General features: G+C 42.4%; 2 protein-coding genes across 3 annotated transcripts; one reads left to right on the forward strand and one right to left on the reverse strand.

The window, feature by feature from the left end:
- Positions 1 to 104: 104 nt before the first annotated feature.
- LOC109907552 (uncharacterized) lies at positions 105 to 10,511 on the forward strand. Of its 2 annotated transcripts, XM_020505580.2 has the most exons (8): positions 105 to 681; positions 3,384 to 3,586; positions 4,215 to 4,319; positions 4,401 to 4,493; positions 4,747 to 4,857; positions 5,005 to 5,128; positions 6,641 to 8,128; positions 8,325 to 10,511. In XM_020505580.2, the coding sequence occupies exons 1-8, from the start codon at positions 342 to 344 to the stop codon at positions 10,205 to 10,207; spliced, it is 4,347 nt and encodes a 1,448-aa protein (XP_020361169.1). In that variant the 5' UTR covers positions 105 to 341; the 3' UTR covers positions 10,208 to 10,511. The 2 variants fall into 2 exon arrangements, with proteins under 2 accessions (XP_020361169.1, XP_031649524.1); XM_031793664.1 differs by lacking the exons at positions 6,641 to 8,128; positions 8,325 to 10,511 and adding an exon at positions 5,286 to 5,504 and having other exon boundaries at positions 118 to 681.
- A 3,087-nt stretch (positions 10,512 to 13,598) lies between these two features.
- On the reverse strand, positions 13,599 to 22,414 carry LOC109908669 (vesicle-associated membrane protein 2). Its single transcript, XM_020507322.2, has 5 exons — positions 21,791 to 22,414; positions 20,718 to 20,835; positions 19,121 to 19,279; positions 16,123 to 16,174; positions 13,599 to 13,998 (listed from the first exon to the last, which is right to left on the reverse strand). Coding segments are annotated over exons 1-5 (348 nt in total). The 5' UTR covers positions 21,793 to 22,414; the 3' UTR covers positions 13,599 to 13,981.
- Between the last annotated feature and the right edge of the window lie 224 nt (positions 22,415 to 22,638).

Below are 22,638 nucleotides of genomic sequence, written 5' to 3' on the forward strand. Positions count from 1 at the left end.
AAATTGAACTCCGTGTGCAGACATTGATACAATCATCTGGACTGTTTTACAGAGACATTTAAATCAAACTTGATTCGTTAAATTAGTCCGTATTCCTTTCCATTTCTTACATCTTTGGCACTATTCAGACACGCAGCACGACTGCAAAGAAGACCACCTGGAACTCGACCACGGGTCCTTGTAGATGACGTCAATACGTCACGCCTGGAAGTAGCCAGCCAAAGAGGGAGTAGTCCACTGTTCAGGCGACTGAAGCGTTTGAATTTAGCTAGGTACTACCACTAATATTAACCTTGTACTATCTAACTTACTAGCTGCTGTAGGCGATTATCAACTCAACAATGTCATTGGCAGACGATGTCGGATGGACATGGTCCCCGGAGGAGACAAAGGCGCTGATCTCCGTATGGTCAAACGAACAGATTCTTCTGAAGATGGAGCAAACGTACAGAAACAAACATGTTTACAGCGAAATTTCGGAGCGGCTAAAGGACCTTGGTGTCAAACGGACGTGGAAGCAGTGTCAAAATAAGATGAAGGCATTGAAGTGGAGATACAGAGAAACACTGAGGAACCCGAGCAGCAGCCGACCGTGTCCGTTCTTTTCTGAACTGCACGAATTTCTCGCCGCCATGCCTGACATGCCCGAGTCTAAGGAAACCGACGATGAGGAAGATAATGGTAAGCAAATTGAAATTAATAGTTTTCAGTGTCGCTATTGATGTGAAAATATCTGATGTGATTGGTCAAAAGACCAATTGGTGTAAAATAAAGTTGGTTGCCCGTCTAAACCCAGTACACAGATCATCGTTTTCAAGAGTTTAAGGATGGAGTTTGATGGGCAGCCCAATTCAGTTATTTTTTTCCCCCACTAATTGATATTTTGACAAATCACATCAGCTCTTCTCACAGCAACTCTTTTACAGAACTGATCTGATTGGTTAAAAGACCAATTAGTGAAAAATAAGATCAGAATTGGGCTGCCTGTCTAGAGATTGTAACCAGGCTTAATTGCGACCAGAAAAAGGTTCAAAAGAGAGCAGAGCGCTGGCTGGAGGACAAGCTTAGTTGAAATGGGAATTCGTCCTCTCTTTCCCAATATCCCCCAGACAACACACACACACGTTGAGAGGCACAGTGTGCAGCACCCCTGGATGGAGAACAGCTGGGGGAGTTTAAGTGCCTTGCTCAAGAAAAAAAAATTCTGATCGGATTTGGGCAAGGTGGGAAGGTTTAAAAAATAAATAAAAAACTGTCTGAAAATCAAAGCTTCATTATGTTAAATTGACTGTAGTATAGGTTAGTTGTTATATTGAGGAGTGTCAAATAAATGCATGTAAGCTATTATTTAAAAAAATAAATCATCTTAGTTACCTTCATTCATGTAGTTTACTCATTTCTGTTTCACTGACAGTGTAGAAGTAGTAACAAACTGTCCAATAGATGGCGAGCTTCTAGGCTACTGTATGGAGTGAGATAGCTGCCAAAAGGTTGAACATACACTACTGTTCAAAAGTTTGGGGTCACTTAGAAATGTCCTTGTTTTTGAAAGAAAAGCATTTTTTTTCTCCATTTAAAATAACATCAAATTTAACAGTAATACAGTGTAGACATTGTTGATGTTGTAAATTACTATTGTAGCTGACCCTCGACATCCACTGTGATTATTATTATTTGACCCTGCTGGTCATCTATGAACGTTTGAACATCTTGGCCATGTTCTGTTAATCTCCACCCGGCACAGCCAGAAGAGGACTGGACACCCCTCATAGCCTGGTTCCTCTCTAGGTTTCTTCCTAGGTTCTGGCCTTTCTTGGGAGTTTTTCCTAGCCACCGTAGTTCTACACCTGCATTGCTTGCTGTTTGGGGTTTTAGGCTGTGTTTCTGTACAGCACTTTTAGATATCAGCTGATGTAAGAAGGGCTTTATAAATACATTTGATTGAAACAGCAGATTTTTTTATGGAATATCTATATAGGTGTAGAGGCCCATTATCAGCAACCATCACTCCTGTGTTCCAATGGCATGTTGTGTTAGATAATCCAAGTTTAGCATTTTAAAAGGCTAATTGATCATTAGAAAACCCTTTTGCAATTATGTTAGCACAGCTGAAAACTGTTCTAATTTTAAAAAACAATAAAACTGGTCTTTAGACTAGTTGAGTATCTGGAGCATCAGCACTTTGTGGGTTTGATAACAGGCTCAAAAAGAACGCTCTTCTGAAACTCGGTAGTCTATTCTTGCTCTGAGAAATGAAGGCTATTCCATGCGAGAAATTGCCAAGAAACTGAAGATCGCATGCGCTACACTTTATTTGGCTAGTAGGCAAATAGTCCTACATGAGGCTATAATGACTCTATGACTGCATGCCTCCAGAAGGGGTGCTTTTCCTAAGGCGCGTGGTGCTGCATGGAGATCACAAGCTCTTCAACTGGGCAGCAGTGTGTCGATGGGGGGAGTAGCCTATACGGTGACTACCTAAGACCACTGCAACAGAGTTATTGTAAAGTGTGGGAATAAACCTATGCCAGACTACGTTTAACCTCTCGCGCGTTATTTTCAAAGTCTGTGTGTTCATTACCCGATTCATATAAATCATGTCAAATTATTTTAACTTCATATTAACCCCTCCTACAGAATATGCTTTGGCAAAATGTCAATTTAGTGATGAAATCAATATAAAAAATATTCTAATATATTTTGAGTAGCAAAGACTCCAGTGGCCATACATAATTCATAGATTCACCAAACATCTATTATTGTTCCATGTTTTATTATTCCTGGTAGATACTACTGGTTATGATTCATTATTTTCTGGTAGATACTACTGGTTATGATTCATTATTCCTGGTAGATACTACTGGTTATGATTGCAAACAGAGCCCAGAGAATGGGGTGGTGCAATACCGAATTAGTCATATTTTGATAAGGTGCATGCATGGGTATGTCTACGTAATTTTTTAATACGGTGTTATGCTTGTTCGCGTGTGTTATGTTTGTTCGCGTAGCACCCCTCACAGACCGTTTGGTGTACGTTTTTTGTTGTTGTTGGTGAGACGAAACTGCCCAAACTCTGAAAGGTATTATTGTATATGTCAGAATTGCAACACAAGATTTGTTCAAGCCTGCAACGTTAGTCTGTAATCGTAACATGGTGTTTGCATGTTCACAGATAAAAATGTAGCGTTTACGTTTCACGCATGGCTTTTCTTACGATCGTAATGATACATACGCTCAACCTTTTGGCAGGTATTTCGCTCCATACTACTGCCACCCACTTTAGGCTACCCAGCAACAAAACCACATGATGTGTAAAAGTCCGATCGTCCGCAATCGCAATAAAGGTGGCTTGGAACATCAACAAAGCGTTTCTTTCCTACCAGGTCGTCCTCTTCCTCTGTCGTCTCTGCGTCTTCTGGTTCCTCCACTGCAGCTGGTGTCCGCAGCTCTATGGCAAGTTGTTCAGCGCAGAGACACAATGGACTACGGGTTGGTGGAGGAGTTTGTGACCACTGTGTTGGAGATAACCCCTGATCTGATGAGTTACAGAGAGAAAGTCCAGCTCGTCATGGGACTGCGGGCACAGGTGAGAAATTAAGAGGGGGTGTGGTTGGGTGACATTGTCCGCATGTAGGGTTCCCTTGTAAAAGAGACCTTGGTAAAAATAGAGAATCGCATCAGTTTATTGGTCGCGTCCATAGTTTAGAAGATGTTATAGCGGGTGCAGCGAATTGCATACAGTATGTTACTTACTCGATGCAATAAAATGACAAACAAGTACACAAATAATTCAAATGGAATCATGTCTAATCAATCAATGTTTGTTATATTTCACACACATGATCATTGTTGAGTCCTCTACAGTAAGGGCCCCTAAAACTAGACCATATTTTTTGGTACTAAGTGGAGGTATGCCATATAACTGATTTACAATGGGTTCTGCAGCAGGAAGGTTCCACGTAACCAATCATTTTTGCTGCTTTCTCTGATCATGCCCTCTGTCACAGTTTCTGTGTTAGCCAAACAGCTATGGTCTTTTCACGAAAACAAGCGCCCCTGTGGGCGTAGCCAGTATGGCGACTGAGTGACATGGCTTCACTTGATACAGGCTTTGAATTTATAGTATATAGCACATACTAGAACATTCCTATATCGTACTCACTGCCAGATTGGTTTGCGTCCAAAATGTTTCAGTGTTACCTGTTTGTTGACAGCTGGTTCTGGAGTTGTGTCGCTCTGATCATTCAGCTGACCCGGAGACCATCCAGCCACACCTGAGCAGGATGAGGACCTGCATCATCACTCATAGAGAAAAGGAGGTGAGTGCCAGTCTGTGATCAAGACTTGTAACTCTGCCGGCCAGGTTAATTGACCTACTGTGTTATGTATACTTTCTGTAGATAGATACAGAGGTGGAGGCATCAGAGTCAAACTTCTTGGAACTTGTCCAAACTCTTCTAGATGACCCACTTGAGAGGGAACACTTCTTCCAGGTTGGTGTGAGAACAATTTTTCTGCTAAACTGACATTGAAATCTAGGAGTTAAACTGAACAGCAGTGCATGCACAATCTATTCCATATCCTATTCCATTGAAATCCTTGTTACTGGCTTACTCCGTACTGCTGAACCTCAGCTTGCATTAGCTAATATTGAGTTGACTTGTATAGTTGCTAATTATGTCAATAGGATGCCTCACACTCAATTAAGAATGCATTTATTTAATCTGTTATACTCGACTCTTCTAGGAAGTTTTTCCAGAGGAATTTGGCCCCATGTATGACACGGCACTGCAGACTCTGATGTGGGAGTTCCTCTCCAGGCTGGAGAAACTGCTCCCAACACCAACATTTCAACAGGTATGAGCAATTTGGGATGAGCCGGCGGTGTCAGCCTTGGCCGATGTTCGAATTGATGTTGTCATATTGCTGAGTGTACCATACATTCTTGTTGTTATTTGGTCAATTGAATTTGTTGCACATTTTAAAACCACCTCCCGTTCTCAGACAGCATCCTGGCTCAGACCTGCCCCCTCTATGCTGAAGGAGTGTGCACAGTCTGTGACTCAACCTCAGCCTTTGAAGACTCTCCTCCAACACCACAGATGGCATGGCCATTTGTTCGCTAATGGTAGGCTTTTTTTCCCAGCTCTGTTTTCATAAGTGGAAAATAAACGTATTACATTTAAACCTGCTACACTGGACAGGAACTTTTGCAGAGATGCTCCCATTGTTTGACAGGAAACCTGGGCATATGCTATGGGTGACGCTCTGTTTCTATTTTCAAGGTATCGATTTGGTAAACATCTGAGGGATAGGGCTGGAGAAATGTAACCACTTATATTCGTACACGACGCTATGGATGCAAGGACTGACCATCCATGATTCTAAAATGATAATTTTAACCATGTTGAGGCTATAAAGTGTTTGTTTACAAGTATGTTTACAGATGATGGATTAAAACAAGCATATACAGTGCATTCGGGAAGTATTCAGACCCCTTGACTTTTTAAGGCATTTTGTTACTTTACAGCCGTATTCTAAAATGTATTGAATCGTTTTTTTCTCATCAATCTACACACAATACCCCATAATGACAAAGCAATAACATACCTTTAGACTCTTCCTAGAGCTGGCCGCCCGGCCAAACTGAGCAATCGGGGGAGAAGGGCCTTGGACAGGGAGGTGACCAAGAACCCGATGGTCTCTCTGACAGAGTTCCTCTGTGGAGATGGGAGAACCATCTAGAAGGACAACCACCTCTGCAGCACTCCACCAATCAGGCCTTTATGGTAGAGTGGCCAGACGGAAGCCACTCCTCAGTAAAAGGCACAGGACAGCCCGCTTGGAGTTTGCCAAAAGTCACCTAAAGACTCTGACTATGAGAAACCAAATTATCTGGCCTGATGAAACCAAGTTTGAACTCTTTGGCCTGAATACTAGGTGTCACATCTGGAGGAAACCTTGCACCCTTTTTTTCAGCTGCATGGACTGGGAGACTGGTCCGTATCAAGGGAAAGATGAACAGAGCAAACTCCAGAGAAATCCTTGATGTTAACCTGCTCAGGACCTCAGGCTGGGGTGAAGTTCACCTTCCAACAGGACAGTGATCCTAAGTACACAGCCAAGACTACACAGGAGTGGCTTCAGGACAAGTCTCTAAATGTTCTTGAGTGGCCCAGCCAGAGCCCAGACTTGAACATCTCTTGAGAGACCTGAAAATAACTGTGCAGCAATGCTCCCCATCCAACCTGACAGCTTGAGAGGATCTGCAGAGAAGAATGGGAGAAATTCTCCAAATACAGGTGTGCCAAGCTTGTAGCATAACACCCAAGAAGACTTGAGGCTGTAATCACTGCCAAAGGTGCTTCAACAAAGTACTGAGTAAATGGTCTGAATACTTATGTAAATGTAATATTTCAGTTTTTAGTTTTTTTTTTATATGCTTGCAGAAATGTCTAAAAACCTGTTTTTGCTTTGTCATATTTTGGTATTGTGTTTTAGATTGATGAGGGAAAGAAAGTCAAGGGGTCTGAATACCTTCCGAGTGCAATGTATATTCTTCAAGAATCAATGACTATATATCATTAAAGTCACAGGAAGACAAAATATTTGATTGTTTTCTTTTTTTTCAATGTTTCAGGTCATTCATCTTGTGCTGATGATCGCATCCTCTCTTCACTGTCTCACACGTTCTCGGAGAGGGTGGAAATTGACATTGATGAAGCACGCTCACATAGCCAGTCTGTAGCCACATGTGCACCCAGAAAAGAAAGGGACACTTTGATAGAGAAAGATCATGCAGAGAAGCCGCTGGGGATGAGTTTGGACACGGTTAAGAAGACAGTGGAAATGACGGATAGAAGGAACGAAGAATGGCGAGAGGAGAACTATGAGGAGAGCCTGCAGCATCAGTTGGCTTATAATGTTTTACAGGTCGAGATTGTAGATGGAGAAGACATGTCCTCAACGTCATCGATGACAGCCGACGACGTCGGATGGACCTGCTGGACCCCCGATGAGACAACTGTGCTCATCTCTGTATGGTCAGATGAACAGATTCTTCATAAAATGGAGCAAAGTTATAGAAAAAAACATGTGTACAGAGAAATTTCGGAGTGTTTAAAAGAGCTTGGTGTCAAAAAGACAACGAAGCAGTGCCACAATAAGATAAAAGCCTTGAAGTGGAGATACAGAGAAACACTGAGGAACCCGAGCAGCCGACCGTGTCCGTTCTTTTCTCAACTGCACAAATTTCTCGCCGCCATGCCTGACATGCCTGACATGCCTGGGCCCAAGGAAACTGTCAAGGTTTCGGATGAAGTCGTGTCTTTGAATCAGGATGAAGGGCCCGTGGATGTCGAGTCGGAGCATCTAAATGAGGAACTGGTTTCTAGAAAAGGGAAAGACGAGACCCTCACCAAAACACAAACAGAAGAGGGAAAGAGGGATGATGCTTTTTGCAGCCCTCAAAGTGACAGCAAGATGAAAATCCCCCCCAGAAAACTTCGCAAACAGTTGGTTGAAGATATGTCCTCAACAACATTGGTAGACAATGATACACGGACCTGGACCCTGGAGGGGACGAAAGCACTTATCTCTGTATGGTCAAACAAACAGGTTCTTCAGATGATGGAGCAGAGTTACAGAAAGAAACACGCGTACAGTGAAGTTTCGGAGCGGCTAAAGAACATTGGCATCAAAAGGACGTGGAAGCAGTGCCAATCAAAGATGAAGCACATGAAGCACAGCTACAGACAAGCACTGAGGAACCCGAGCAGTAGTGGCCGAGCGACCTGTCCGTTCTTTTCTGAACTGCACACCTTTCTCGCCGCCATGCCTGACATGCCTGGTTCCAAGGAAACTGTCAAGGTTTCAGATGGAGTCATGTCATCAGATCAGGATGAAGGGCCTTCTGTGGATGTCGAGTCGGAGCATCTAAATGAGGAAATGGTTTCTAGAAAAGGGAAAGACGAGACGCCCACCAGAGAGCCAACGGAAGAGAGAAAGAGGGATGAAAGTGACAGCCAAATTAATATTGGAAGAAAACGGGCAGTTGAAGATGTGTCTGATTTGGAACTTCAGCCCGTAGTGCCGCAAACCCAAGTTGATGACAACGGTCTTGTGACGGGTGATTTAAAACATTTGTATATTTTTAAACAATATATTTATGACGTGTGTGTAGAATTCATTCTATGGTTTAAGTTAGGGGTATGGCAGTTGTGTGTGTGTGTGTGTGTGTGTGTGTGTGTGTGTGTGTGAAATAACTGGGTTGAGAGTGACATCTGTGTTCTTTAACAATGGTACTTCTCTCCTCTCAACACCAGGTGGTGATCCTCGTCCTGCTTCCCATACTACAGGGCAGTCTTCTAAAAGAAGCAAACGTGCCAAAATATGCTCCTTATGTGGGAAAAGTTTTGTTGAAGCAAAGGATTTGACAACACACATGAGATCTCACACTGAGCAGAGCCCTCACCAGTGCACCCAGTGTGGGGAAGGCTTTGAACATCCGGACGATTTACAAAAACATTGGCAGAATGATTGTGAGGAGATGATGAAACAGGAGGTCAATGAACATCAGCATGGAAAGGACAGGATCTCGGGGGAGTCCAGTAATGCAAGTACTGATCCAAACACACGCCATCTAAGCCATGAGACTTTTCAAGTTCAGTATATGTTGAGAAGGCATCTTATTGTGTTTCACAAAGGCAGAAGACTTTTTAAGTGTCCTCTTTGTCTGAAGGCTTTTGCCTTCCTTAGTGCTTTGAAGAAACACCAGAGTAACAAAAGAGGTTGTCCTACAAGTGAAGCCGTCAAAAAAGGGAAGGAGTTGGGGTCAAATAACCCTTCTGCACGCATAACTCCAGGACGTCCCTTAAATACAAATAATTCCAAAACGTGCCCTGTATGCCATGCAACTTTTTCACAAACGTCTAGTTTGAAAAGCCACTATTTTTACCATCATGCCCCAGACAAAAGCCGCTTCAAGTGTCCCCGATGTTTGAAGGCTTTTGTATCCCACAGTCAAAGGAAGAGACACCAGCAGAGCAAAAGAGGTTGTCGGTTAGATAGAAGTCACAAAAATGGGAGTAGGCCAGCATGGTCGACGACTCTTAGGGAAAAGAAAAATGAGATTTCTCAGCCGTCCAGTACAGCAACCCAGGAACCAACAATCTCTCAAGTTCCCACCACTACAGCACAGTCCTCTAATAAAAAGACAATTCCCAAAGCATGTCCCGTATGCCAGAAGACTTTTAAATTTGAAGCAACCATGGTAAGGCACATTGCTTCTCACCAAAAGGAAAGTCTCAACAAGTGCCCTGACATCTTGAAGTGCACCTTTTGTGAAGAGATCTTTTCTCAGGGCATGGACCTGAAGAGCCACTACAGTCGTACTCATCAATTTACGGGACCGTTCCCATGCCCTTCTTGTCAGAAGACTTTTGTTTCGTTAACTGAGCTGCGCTTACATCAGAGAAATGAGTCCACTCCTTACCAATGCTCTGTGTGCCAGCGATTATTCCGAACACAGTATACCCTGACTATTCACGAGCGAATTCACACAGGGGAGAAACCATTCCTCTGCGCCGAGTGTGGAAAGGGTTTCCGGAGTGAAAAACTACTACAATCACACTCTAAGAGTCATGTTGAGGGAAAACCCCACTCTTGCTCCACTTGTGGGAAAAGGTTTCAGAGGAGAGAGCTATTGAAACAACACATGTTACATCACAAAGATGCGGCTTTCATCTGCCCAGACTGTGGGAAGAAGTTTTTTCAGTTGGTATGGTTAAGAAGGCATATGTTAATCCACACTGGCGAGAGACCGTTCCTCTGTGATCTCTGTGGGAAAGGTTTCAAATCTACAGCTGAATTGAGGATACACACCCGGACACACACTGGAGAACGGCCATTCAAGTGCCAAGAGTGTGGAAAAGGTTGTAGGCAGAAGAGTGAGCTGCAGGAGCATCTACGGAGACACACAGGGGAGCGGCCGTATCCGTGCCCCGTATGCGATAAACGCTTTTATGTCAGCAAAGATAGAAAACGACATATGCTCATCCATACTGGAGAGAAGCCGTTTAAATGTCAAGTGTGTGGCATGGCTTTCAACCGTAGAACACTTTTGAGGGTACACCAAAAAAACAAGTTGTGTTTATATAGCCATACAAGTCCCCTACATTATACCCCCCTACATTACACATCATTGTAATGTTGGGGATTTGTGGTCCTCGATCAGTGTTTGGATTCATTAAAGTAATCTGTTATATATTGCTCATTACATTTGAGAAAAGTAATTGTTACTTTACATATTACTCGTCATCATATGAACGAAGCCCCACCGAGGCGCTATGCTCGGTGCTGAATCCTTCATTCACAATTGGCAATTGATAGCCTAATAATTGTCACCCATCAGACTATTGTGATTTTAATCTGGTCTGTAGTCGACATCTATTATATGTGTGAAATTAGTTTTGATCTGCCATTAGTCAACTGTCGGGTGAAGGAAGGGCGGGGGGGGGGGGGGGGGGGGGGGGGGTGGAATTATGATAAGTCCTCCTAAAACAGGGTAATGAGAAATTCAAACTACAGTGAGGTCTGAAATTATTGACACCCTTGATAAAGAGGAGCAAAAATATCACAAATAAATATTTGAAATACTGAGCTATATTGTATGTTTAAAAAAAAAGGGAAATATTATTTTCTACTAATACAATTGCTCAGATGAAGAGATTTTGTTGAACAATTATTTTATTTTTTTTAAAGGGAGGGGTCAAAATGAATGCCTCACGTTCATTCCAGATCCTTGATATCCTTTGTCTGCGTTTATGGACCGTCCTCTTCAGTTCAAAGGTTAGGTTTTCAATGGGTTTCAATTGCAAAATGGCATCATACTTGGAAAGATGGTTTAATCTGTGGACATTTGAGGCTTGAAGAATGATTGATGTATTGGCCACTGCGGGTGATAATCCAGCATTTGCAGAAAGAGAAAATTAGGAATGTACAGTACCAGTCAAAAGTTTGGACACACCTACACAATCAAGGGTTTTTCTTTTTTTGAACTATTTTCTACATTGTAAAACTAGACATTGACATCAACTATGAAATAACACATATGGAATCATGTAGTAACCAGCCAAGAGTGCAAAGCAAAGGGTGGCTACTTTGAAGGATCTAAAAAATAAAATATATTTAGATTTGTTTAACACTTTTTTTGGTTACTACATGATTCCATATATGTTATTTCATAGTTTTCATGTCTTACAATGTAGAAATAGGAAAAATAAAGAAAAATCCTTGAATGAGTAGGTGTGTCCAAACTTTTGACTGGTACTGTATGTATAATTATTTAACTGCATGTACTGTACATGTGAGTAAAAATAGCTGTTAGTAGAATTATGGTTGTCCATTAGTTTAGTGCAATCAGGAGTGGTGGTGGGGGAATAAATTAAAGGGGATTAGAAATTATGCAAATAATTACATTTATATAATTAGGAATTTGAATACTAGAATGTTCATGAACCTCCTTATGATGGTCCAAAGGTCAGTCATATTGGTCAGGGAGTTTGTCAACATGGTTTGCCAGTGCTGTGGTAAGATATTGTGAAGAATTTACCTGCACTGTATTTTTGTAAGCTAGCAAGACAGTTTTAGAGGAATGACTCCATTTTTTTATTTTTTTTTATTAACCGTAAATATGCCAACATTCCATTCAAACAATTTAGTCAATCCACAGCCATACACTGTCTCGAATCAGTTGATAGGATTTAAGCCGAAACCAGACAGAGCGACGGTGTCAGTTTGCTTGCGAGAGTAGAGCGCGTGAATTCCATAATAAACGGTTGTATTTTTATGTTCGCTATGTAGCCCTTGTCAATTCTTGTTGTGTTACTTTTTGACTCACGTTATATGTCCTACGGGAGCCACTGTATCGGCCACCTGTTATGTTGGGTCACAAGGAGAGTTGTAGCTACCCTGCTGTAGCGGTTTATATAAAGAATTTAGCTAGTCTCATTCTTTCTACATAACAGTATTCTCTCTTGGACAGAGTTCCTTCAGTTTCCCAGCCATAGCCTGCCTGCCTAGGCTATGTGCTTGTGTTGAAATTAACAGGTAGGCATAAAGTTATTGTTTTCAAATATGTATTATTGACACTGGCAGCTAAACTTAACACAAAATAGACACTTGACTATAAATGTTAATTCCTGACATAATGCACATTGTTTATTTTCTGGCAATTTATCTGCTCACTTTACCAGCATTGCTTTGTGTAGCCGCGAGAAAAATTCACGTGCTTTCTAAGTTGAAGCACATGATGCCGTTGACGCTCGCGACTCTGTATTCTCTCATTCCTGCTTGTAAAAAAATAAAAATGATTTTCGCTTGATTTGGGTAGTAAATGCAACACCTACTGATATTGTATCATATAATGGCACTCACAGCTTTCCAAGAACAAATCTGATATTTATACAGAAAATGTGTATAAAATTCATATAAACTGTATTTATTAGATGACAATATTTTAGGGTGACTAAAATCCCATGACACAATTTATGACATCACATGCTTTTTATTTTCCTACATATGTAAAAGCAGGAAATGCGTCACCTATGCCTTTACTGCCATTCATTCCAATTAGACTGGTTTTGAATTTCTCCCTGACCAAGATGGCTGCCATTTTGGTCCCATTATGGAACTTTGAGGATATATGACACACGCCCTCTAGTAATATAATAGGATCTCTATGGATAGAACCCACAAATAAGCAGATAAGATTGTTGGTTTATATGTGTGCTTGAGTTCTTGCTGGAAAATCACTTGCGGCCAAGTTTCAGCATCCTGGCAGAGGCAACCATTTTTTTTGGCTAAAATGATCTGTTGCTGGGTAGTTCAGGATGGCATTAGTTTTAATCAGCTAACTTACTTTCAGGGGATAAACTAGGTGGCAATATCCAAATATTGGTTGATTTGTTAGTCATCTATGGCTACCTGGTCTCAGACCATTTCTTATTGTTCTGTACGTAAATCTGAACCATTCCATTAAGTATGATATTTTACATCCGTGCAGATTGTCCACTAAAGTAAATTGGGTGAACTATATTTCCCTGTGTTTACTGTCATAAACCTACATGGGGGTGTGTTTAGTACAGTGTAGTCAAAGTGAAACTCAATTTCTCATATCCTGTTGTCCGTCTTTACTATTACTGTATCTTTTTACAGTGACGTTACATTGGAGGGAGGGTCTTAAAGGAGAGAAACAAAGGATATGTGGATATCAAAAGACCACTATAATACCTAACAAGTTAGTTCACAAGATGTGCATATTAATTTGAAAAACAGAAGAGACAATCATTGATTGGAAAAAATGGAGGGAATCTCATTCAACATGGAGCGATGGGGGTTCGTTTTTGAAACAGGATTAATTCTCCCCCTTTGTTCCAGCTCTATAACTTTTGTCCATGTGGTCCCCCTGCCTTTTCCCCCTCAATATACCAGAGAAGTCCATGCAGTCATTTAAATGTTATAAGCCTTGTGCAATCACAAATTGTCCCTTGAAGGGAGAACGCACAAATGGGGGGTGAAGAAAAGACAAAAGACTTGGAGAGAGCGCCAAAAATAGAATAGATACTTTATTGTCCATTTTACAACAGAAGTTGATTGATTTTCTGTCACAATACCCAACCTTACACACGCACACCCACAAGGTCCGGGGAAGCACAGCGTCAGCCACCGAGCAGTGCCGCCAGAGCAATTGTAGGGATTAAGTGCCTTGCTCAAGGACACAGCGGCAGAGAACAACCGTGAGGATAGAAGAGGGAGAGGCACTGCGCCGACGTCTACGAGTGCATGGTGGTTTTCAGATGGAAGGCATTGGTAAGAAGAGAGGGATGAAGGAGGGGTCAAGGGAAGGCAGGATTCACACGTGGATTTGGCGGCATTTCAGTATCTCGTCTTGCGCTTGCTGTCCGTCCCTGAAGAGGCCAGCTCAATAATAGAAATACACTGCAAGGGAGAAGATGAAAGAGACCATGTACAGAGCCTTCGGAAAGTATTCAGACCCCTTCACCTCTTCCACATTTTGTTACGTTACAGCCTTATTCTAAAAGTGGATTAAATATTTTTTTCTCAATCTACACACAATAAAATCTATACACAACACAATACCCCATAATGTCAAATGTTTTGCAAGTGTATTAAAAATAAAAACAAATGCCTTATTTACATAAGTATTCAAAGACTTTACGAGACTTGAAATTGAGCTCGGGTGCATCCTGTTTCCTGTTTCTACAACTTGGAGTCCACCTGTGGTAAATTCAATTGAATGGACATGATATGGAAAGGCACACACCGGTCTATATAAGGTCCCACAGTTGACTGGATGTCAGAGCAAAAACCAAGCAATGAGATTGAAGGAATTGTCTGTAGAGCTGCAAGACAGGATTGTGTCGAGGCACAGATCTAGGGAAGGGGTACCAAAACATTTCGGCAGCATTGAAGGTCCCCAAGGACACAGTGGCCTCCATCATTCTTAAATGGAAGATGTTTGGAACCACCAAGACTGTTCCTAGAGCTGGCTACCTGGCCAAACTGAGCAATCGGGGGAGAAGGGCCTTGGACAGGGAGGTGACCAAGAACCCGATGGTCTCTCTGACAGAGTTCCTTTGTGGAGATGGGAGAACCTTCCAGAAGGACAACCATCTCTGCGGCACTCTACCAATCAGGCCTTTATGATAGAGTGACCAGACGGAAGCCACTCCTCAGTAAAAGGCACAGGACAGCCCGCTTGGAATTTGCCAAAAGGCACCTAAAGGACTCTCAGACCATGAGAAACAAAATTCTCTGGCCTGAGGAAACCATAACTCTTTGGCCTGAATGCCAAGGGTCACAAAATGGAGGAAACCTAGCACCATCCCTACGGTGAAGCATGATGGTGGCAGCATCTAACATCTCTGGAGAGACCTGAAAATAGCTGTGCAGCGACGCTCCCCATCCAACCTGACAGAGCTTGAGAGGATCTGCAGAGAAGAATGGTAGAAACTACCCAAATACAGGTGTGCCAAGCTTGTAGCATCATACTCGAAACCTCAAGGATGTAATCGCTGCCAACGTAAAGGTTCCGAATACTTATGTAAATGTGACAGTTTTTTTCATATGTTTGCAAAAATGTCTAAAAACATGATTTTGCGTTGTCATTATGGGGTATTGTGTGTAGATTGATGAGGGGAAAAAAATATTTGATCCATTTTAGAATAAGGCTGTAACGTAACAAAATGTGGGGAAAGTAAAGGGGTCTGACTACTTCCCGAATGCACTATAAATATCACAGAGTAAACAGTTGTTTTCAGACTACAGGCTATAGCGATACAAAAATAAATGTGCATGTGTTTCACAATTTCACAAACTCAAGTGAAGCAGACTTCGTCTGTAAGTGAAAATGTATACTGATCAAAAAATATAAACGCAACATAAAACAATGGCAACGATTTTACTAAGTTACAGTTGATATAAGGAAATCAGTCAATTGAAATAAATAAATTAGGCCCAAATCTATGGATTTCACACGACTGGGCAGGGGCACAGCTGTGGGTGGGCCTGGAGAGGCCCACCCACTTGGGAGCCAGGCCCAGCCAATCATAATTATTTTTTTCCCTACAAAAGGGCTTTATTACAGATATAAATACACTGTTTCATCAGCTGTCCAGGTGGCTGGTAAAGAAGCATGATGTGGAGGTCCTAGGCTGGTGTGGTTACATGTGGTCTGCGGTTGTGAGGTCGGTTGGACGAACTGACAAATTTAAAACTACTCAAATTTGCTAAAACGTCTCAAAACTTGAGACATCTGTGGCATTGTGTTGTTGCAAAACTGCAGATTTGAGTGGCATTTCATGCTGTTTAATCATCATCTTGATATGCCACATGTCAAGTGGATGGATTATCTTGGCAAAGGAGAACTGCTCACTAACAGGGATGTAAACAAATTAGTACACAACATTTTATAGAAAAGCTTTTTGTGTGTATGGGAAATCAGGGATCTTTTATCTCAGCTCATGAAACATGGGGACCATCACTTTACATGTTGCGTTTATATTTTGATTCAGTATAGATATATATATATATGGTACTTACAGAAGACAACTCCAACACATATGACTCCTATGATTCCCATTATTATCATCATCTGAAAAAAAACACAAAAAAAACGATATAAAACCTTCAAATATGAACACTTCTATATTATCTCTAACACATTTCTGTATCATGTTTAATCTGGAGAGGGGTGAATCTAAATTCCCTTCAATGTTACTTACTCTCTCATCATGACAGCTGTAACCTTGCTCTTTGCATATACACTACATGACCAAAAGTATGTGGACACTTGCTCATCGAACAACTCATTCCAAAATCATGGGCATTAATATAGAGTTGGTCCCCCCTTTGCTGCTATGACAGCCTCCACTCTTCTGGGAAGGCTTTCCACTAGATGTTGGACGTTGCTGCGAGGACTTGCTTCCATTCAGCCACAAGAGCATTAGTGAGGTCGGGCACTGATGTTGTGCGATTAGGCCTGGCTCGCAGTTCCCGTTACAATTCATCCCAAAGATGTTTGATGGGGTTGAGGTCAGGACTCTGTGCAGGCCAGTCAAGTTCTTCCACACAGATCTCGACAAAACATTTCTGTATGGAGCAAACTGTTGGGTTTCCATGGCCAAAAAGTTGGAAGCACAGAATTGTCTAGAATGTAATTGTATGCTTTAGCGTTAAGATTTCCCTTCACTTGAACTACGGGCCTAGCAAAAACTATGCTTGGCCATGGAAACCCATTTGATGAAGCTCCCGACGCTTCAGCACTCACCGGTCCCATTCTGTGAGCTTGTGTGACCTACCACTCCGCGGCTGAGCCATTGTTGCTCCTAGACTTTTCCACTTCACAATAACAGCACTTACAGTTGAGCGGGGCAGCTCTAGCAGGGCAGAAATCTGACAAACTGACTTGTTGGAAAGGTGGCCTCCTACGATGGTGCCATGTTGAAAGTCACTGAGTTGTTCAGTAAGGCCAGTCTACTGCCAATGTTTGTCTATGGAGATTGCATGGCAGTGTGCTCGATTTTGTACACCTGTCAGCAGCGGGTGTGGCTGAAATAGCCAAATCCACTAATTTGAAGTGGCATCCACATACTTTGTATATATAGTGTACATTGCTTGCTGTTGCTTCTCTCCATCTCTCTCATGGTTATTTACAATGTACAGTAGATCAGCTACTGATTATAAACAGATCAAACTGTAGTGCGTCACATAGGCCGGGATTCAATCCAAGAGCAACGGACTGGAAAGCCGACCTTTTTAAAGGCAGCTGATCATCTTCGCAGTGGCAGACCACGTGTAACAACACCTGCACAGGATCGGTACAGCCCAACATCACACCTGCAGGACAGGATGGCAACAACAACTGCACGAGTTACACCAGGAACGCACAATCCCTCCATCAGTGCTCAGACTGTCCACAATAGGCTGAGAGAGGCTGAACTGAGGGCTTGTAGTCTGTTGTAAGGCAGGTCCTCACCAGACATCACCGGCAACAACATCACCTATGGGCACAAACCCACCATCGCTGGACCAGACAGGACTGGCAGAAAGTGCTCTTCACTGACGAGTTTAGTTTTTGTCTCACCAGGGGTGTTGCTGAGTTTAGAAACAAAAGCACTATAATACTGCTGCAGCACGTCCCATGTGGATTATATGCCAAGAAGACGTAAGCATGACTATGACACTACTGCAAGCCAATCATCAAATCACATTCCTTTCTAAAGACCTTTTTACATCAGCAATGACCTAAACAGGTACACCGGTGTGATGTGGTTTATGCCTGTATGGCAAATAATAATTCAACTTCAGAGAGAGGTTAGCCGTGATGAATATTATATTAGAGCCGGCTCTGTAGAGCATAAGAGAGGAGAAAAATACAAATAAACTATTGGGGCGGAGACTGGATGACTGAGATTATACAAGGGGATCGTGAGCAAGAGGGCAAAAGAGAGAGAGAGAGAGGAAGCGAGGGTTAGTACATAACAGAGGAAGAGAGGAATAGAGGGAGCATTAGAGTGAGAGGGAGAAAGGGATGAGCTGTAGGGGTTACATCACGAGTCGAGCCACAGCTGAGTTTATAATCCTGCACCACACTGTAATCCAGATTGGGTTTTCTAACCACTCCCCTTCCTCAATGGACACACGTGATTGGACAGGCGACGGGACAGCCATCTGTGCTCAAAAGCAGAAGGGGGTGGTTGGGGGTTGGTTGAGGGTTTATAAATTCATGCTGTGAGGAAGGTGGATTGAAGCATGGTTGATAGAAGGATCTACATTTTGTGTCTAGTAAGGGCTCTATTCAATCCGTATCACCAAAGTTCAACGTTATAGTGTGATTGAAATTTCAAGGCAATGTTCCCATGTTAGTGGCTGCATTCACAATAAAAAAAACGTTGCATATGTCGGCTCAACTGGGAATTCCCGTTACATTTCTATCGTGCAATCTGTAACACTTCAGCGATACACAGTGAATAGAGCCCTAAGTGAGGTCACAGGGGAAAGGAGAAAACAAAGGCCTAAGATGGTAGTTGTAGGGGCAAAGGGTCACATAGACTGGCAGGATTTGCACTTTTGGGAATGTTCTGTTGGTTTCATATTCTGTTGGTTCCAGGTAAACTCAGTCAAGCGCAGCTAAAGTGAAGGATTCGAAATACTATGTGAACCTAGGTCTGATATGTTGGAGAGAGAGTGCTCTCTGTATAGGGACATCATTTGTATAAAATGGCTGAGCACTGGAAATACCCCAATACCTTATCATGATATACAGTTAGTGTGTGACTGCCATGCTATGGTAGCCTGCACTATGCAAGCCTAAGCATAAAACAGCAAACTCACTTTATAATTAAAGAGTGACCTATGTGAAGGTTATTTTACAAATGACTCCTGCTTGTGTGAAGAGTTGCATGAGACCTGAAGACTTATATTAGCCCCCTGAAATAATGCCTAGGCGTTAACTCAGAGGGCTAATACAGACCTGTGGTGCGCAGGAGAACCGGGTTTGACCCCAGTCGGTCACATACGCACACGCACAAACACGAACCTTGAGGTTTTTCCACCAGTACTTGTTCTTCAGCTTGGCAGCACTGCTCTCGAACTGTGAGGCCCCGGCTTGCAGCGCGTCGGCCCTGTCGTCCAGCTCCGACAGTCTCTGATCCCTCTCCAACACCTTGTCCACGTTCACACGCATGATGTCCACAACCTATAGGAGACAGGAGTAGAAAGGAGTGGACAGTCGGCATCATGCTAGTTTGTCTTTACCCAGACCTCAACACTGTATTCTTGTTGATGAAGAAACGTACAGGTATCTGCCAAAATAAAGGAAACACCAACATAAAGTGTCTTAATAGGGCGTTGGGGCACCACGAGGCAGAACAGCTTCAATGCACCTTGGTATAGATTCTATACGTGTCTGGAATTGGAGGGATGTGACACCATTCTTCCACAAGAAACTCCACCATTTGGTGTTTTGTTGATGGTGGTGGAAAACGCTGTCTCAGGCGCCGCTCCAGAATCTCCCATAAGTGTTCAGTTGGGTTGAGATCTGGTGACTGAGACGCCCGTGGCAGATGGTTTACATCGTTTTCATGCTCATCAAACCATTAGTGACCAAGAGTTCCCTGTGGGGGGCATTGTCATCCTATGGGGGCATAGCCATGGCAGCCAAAATAATAGCCTGCCCAACATGTATTTATACATGAGCCTAAGCACGATGGGATGTTAATTGCTTAATTAACTCCTCAACCACACCGGTGGGGAAGCACCTTCTTTCAATATACTTTGTAGTCCTCATTTACTCAAGTGTTTCCATTATTTTGTCAGTTACCTGTAGAACGTCTGCAGTGGAGGATAGCATTGCCCCGAATGGTCAGGAAATCAATTCTGACAGAGCAGAAGTAATGTGAACTTTTAGCTGCTAACGTCAGTGATGTACGGTAGACGGTAAGGACAGGACAGAGTCGACATTACCCAATGACCAGGTAATCAATCACGCCTGATCAGAACGGATGTTGTGAATCGTTGGTTGAACGCTACGGTATTTCAATAGCAACTTTTTTACCTCTGTGGGCCCTCTTCATCCTCATTATGGGGGATCACAAAGGATGTGTAAACCTAAACTTTCAAATGTTGATGTGACTCACACAGATGGCTAGAGAATGCGTCAGGTCGTCTCTGTGATCAATGTTTTCGGCCCCCTCTCACAGACTCGTCCCTCTTTTCTTCGATTATTCTTCCTTTTATGGACCACTCATCCTTTAATCCCTTCCTGCCTCCCATCACCTTGCCCATCTTCTCCACCTAGGACCCCCGTCCTCCCATCGTTCTCGACTTTGATTTTCTCAGGAAACAATTGTCATCTTACGCCGTACTACAGTAAAGAGAGTACCCTTTATCCTTTCATTCTTTCATCTCTTCTTTCCCCTGGCTTCATCCTTTCCTCCTTCCCTCTATTCATACCCTTCATTATCGTCTCATCGCACCTTCCACCTGGTCTTTATAATAGTTTGCTTCACATATACGCCTTCTGTACATCCCTGACAGATAAAGGTTGCTTACATGATCGTCTAAATAAATGAATCGCACTGACATATCAAAAGGGCAACACTTTTTTAAAAACGGCCCTATTCTCCGAGTCTTACCTCGTCCACCTGTGCCTGTGTCTGCTGTAGCCGTCTGTTACTGGTGAGGTTGGGTGCTGCGGCAGAAGGCCCCCCCTCTCCCTCAGCGGCTCCCGAGGTTCCTGCGTCTGGGGTCGACCTGCGGAGAGAGAGGCATTATGTTCCTAACAACAGCAACTGTGTACCTGTTTGACATTTTTACTGCTAGTTAGGAACTAATATCATATCATTTTTATCTGATCTTGCTAAGCCATTTAGTAAGTAGGCTATACTAGCATTAGCATCTAAGTGAAGAATAACTGAAGTGGGCCTCTTCAAACACTAACTATTAATAAGCAGTTTTTGTCAGTTGTTTTTATATATCTACTATGGTATACAATTGTCCATATCGTGTTTAAACTATAAAAGCAAATCATCATCATCATGTCTGAGCAAACTCTGACCAAACAACCACTCTGGTTTTGATTTGGTACAGACAGAGCCTGTATTAGACAGGCTTGATTTCCACTGGCAAAATGGAGAGGGATTAGTGGGGGAAAAAGCCATGAAGGCTGCTCTTAACAAAGATGGATGCATCTTGTTTCAGATAAACAAGCCAGGCAGAGTGCGGTAGGCTAGTGACCGAGTAGATAAAAAAAAAAACTATATATATATATATATATATATATTTTAAACACTACAACACTTCAATAAAAGCCCATATGAAGTTGAGCACAGTGATGAATATTGACTGAGTCATTGATGAATGAGGCATTCTACCATTGATATGGTGAGACTGACAATATATTGAGAGACATGTAGGCTTAACGTTTCATTGTAATAGGCCTGCTCTGTATTGTATTGTAATGTATTTGATTGTTTCGAGTAGACTATTGGAATACTAAAATAAATATACAACAACAACAACTATTTTAATAGCGCTTTAGCTTAGCAGGACCTTAACCCATAATTCCATTTAGTTGACAATACCAAAACAAACACTTTCTCTAACGTCCTAAAATGATTGTTTAACACACCGTATCAGACACTATTTTAGAAATACATCGTATACATTTAGCTGGATTTAAAAACAGGATACAATTCAGTTTACTCACATGTCGATGGTAGCTGCTTTATAATAAATAATCCGCTTTCAAGGGTGAGAGGAGAGGGAGGGCGGGCTCGCACAGTGAGAGAGAGAGAGAGAGAGCGACTATAGCTATGTTTGTGAAAGTAGTACTATCCACAGACAAGGGAACGACTGGTTCAGTACTCCGTAGGAATCCAGACGTCTTCTGTCACTTTGGTCCAATTTATTCCAAACTTTCTACTGAAACAACTGCGATGCGCCGCCTGTGGATAATGTCGTTGAGCCTTTGACGCACGACTCGCAGTCGGCAGGCACACGGAGTGATGCAGCAGGTTCCCTTGTGTATGTGACCGTTCCAATCGATGGTTGTAAAAACACTTATATTTGAAGTCAAAACTCTAGATCCAAAGTTTTGGAGCGATATAGTCGACTATTGAAAAATATAGCCAATGGAAATGATCACTTGCTTCTGAGAAAAGGTCTGAGAAAAGTGCGCTCTCTCAGAATGTATAATTCCATCAGAAAAACTACAGCTGCTTTGTCTTGATTGTGTGAACCTCTAGGGAGAGCCTACTGCTTTGTTTCGGTTATCTCAGACCAATGATGCTTGAAAGTAACTCATGTCAGCTTCTAAGAGTAAATCCACTGCAAAACAGAAATGGAACTAGCTCAACATAAAGTGAGTGAGTGTGCGTACATGGGAGTGAGTGCGCCTGTGTGCTGGTTGCTTCGAGCTTATGCATAAGCAAGAAATCCCGTTTAGGCAGCAGATCATTATGAAGTTGAGGTCATCTGTAGTGGTCACGTAGCAGAAAGCCTCTCCAGCAATGACTTCAAAGTAGAGTCATTCGTTTCTTGTTTGCTTTTAGGAAA

This window comes from Oncorhynchus kisutch, linkage group LG17 (genome assembly GCF_002021735.2).
Source record: "Oncorhynchus kisutch isolate 150728-3 linkage group LG17, Okis_V2, whole genome shotgun sequence".
Lineage (NCBI taxonomy): Eukaryota > Metazoa > Chordata > Actinopteri > Salmoniformes > Salmonidae > Oncorhynchus > Oncorhynchus kisutch.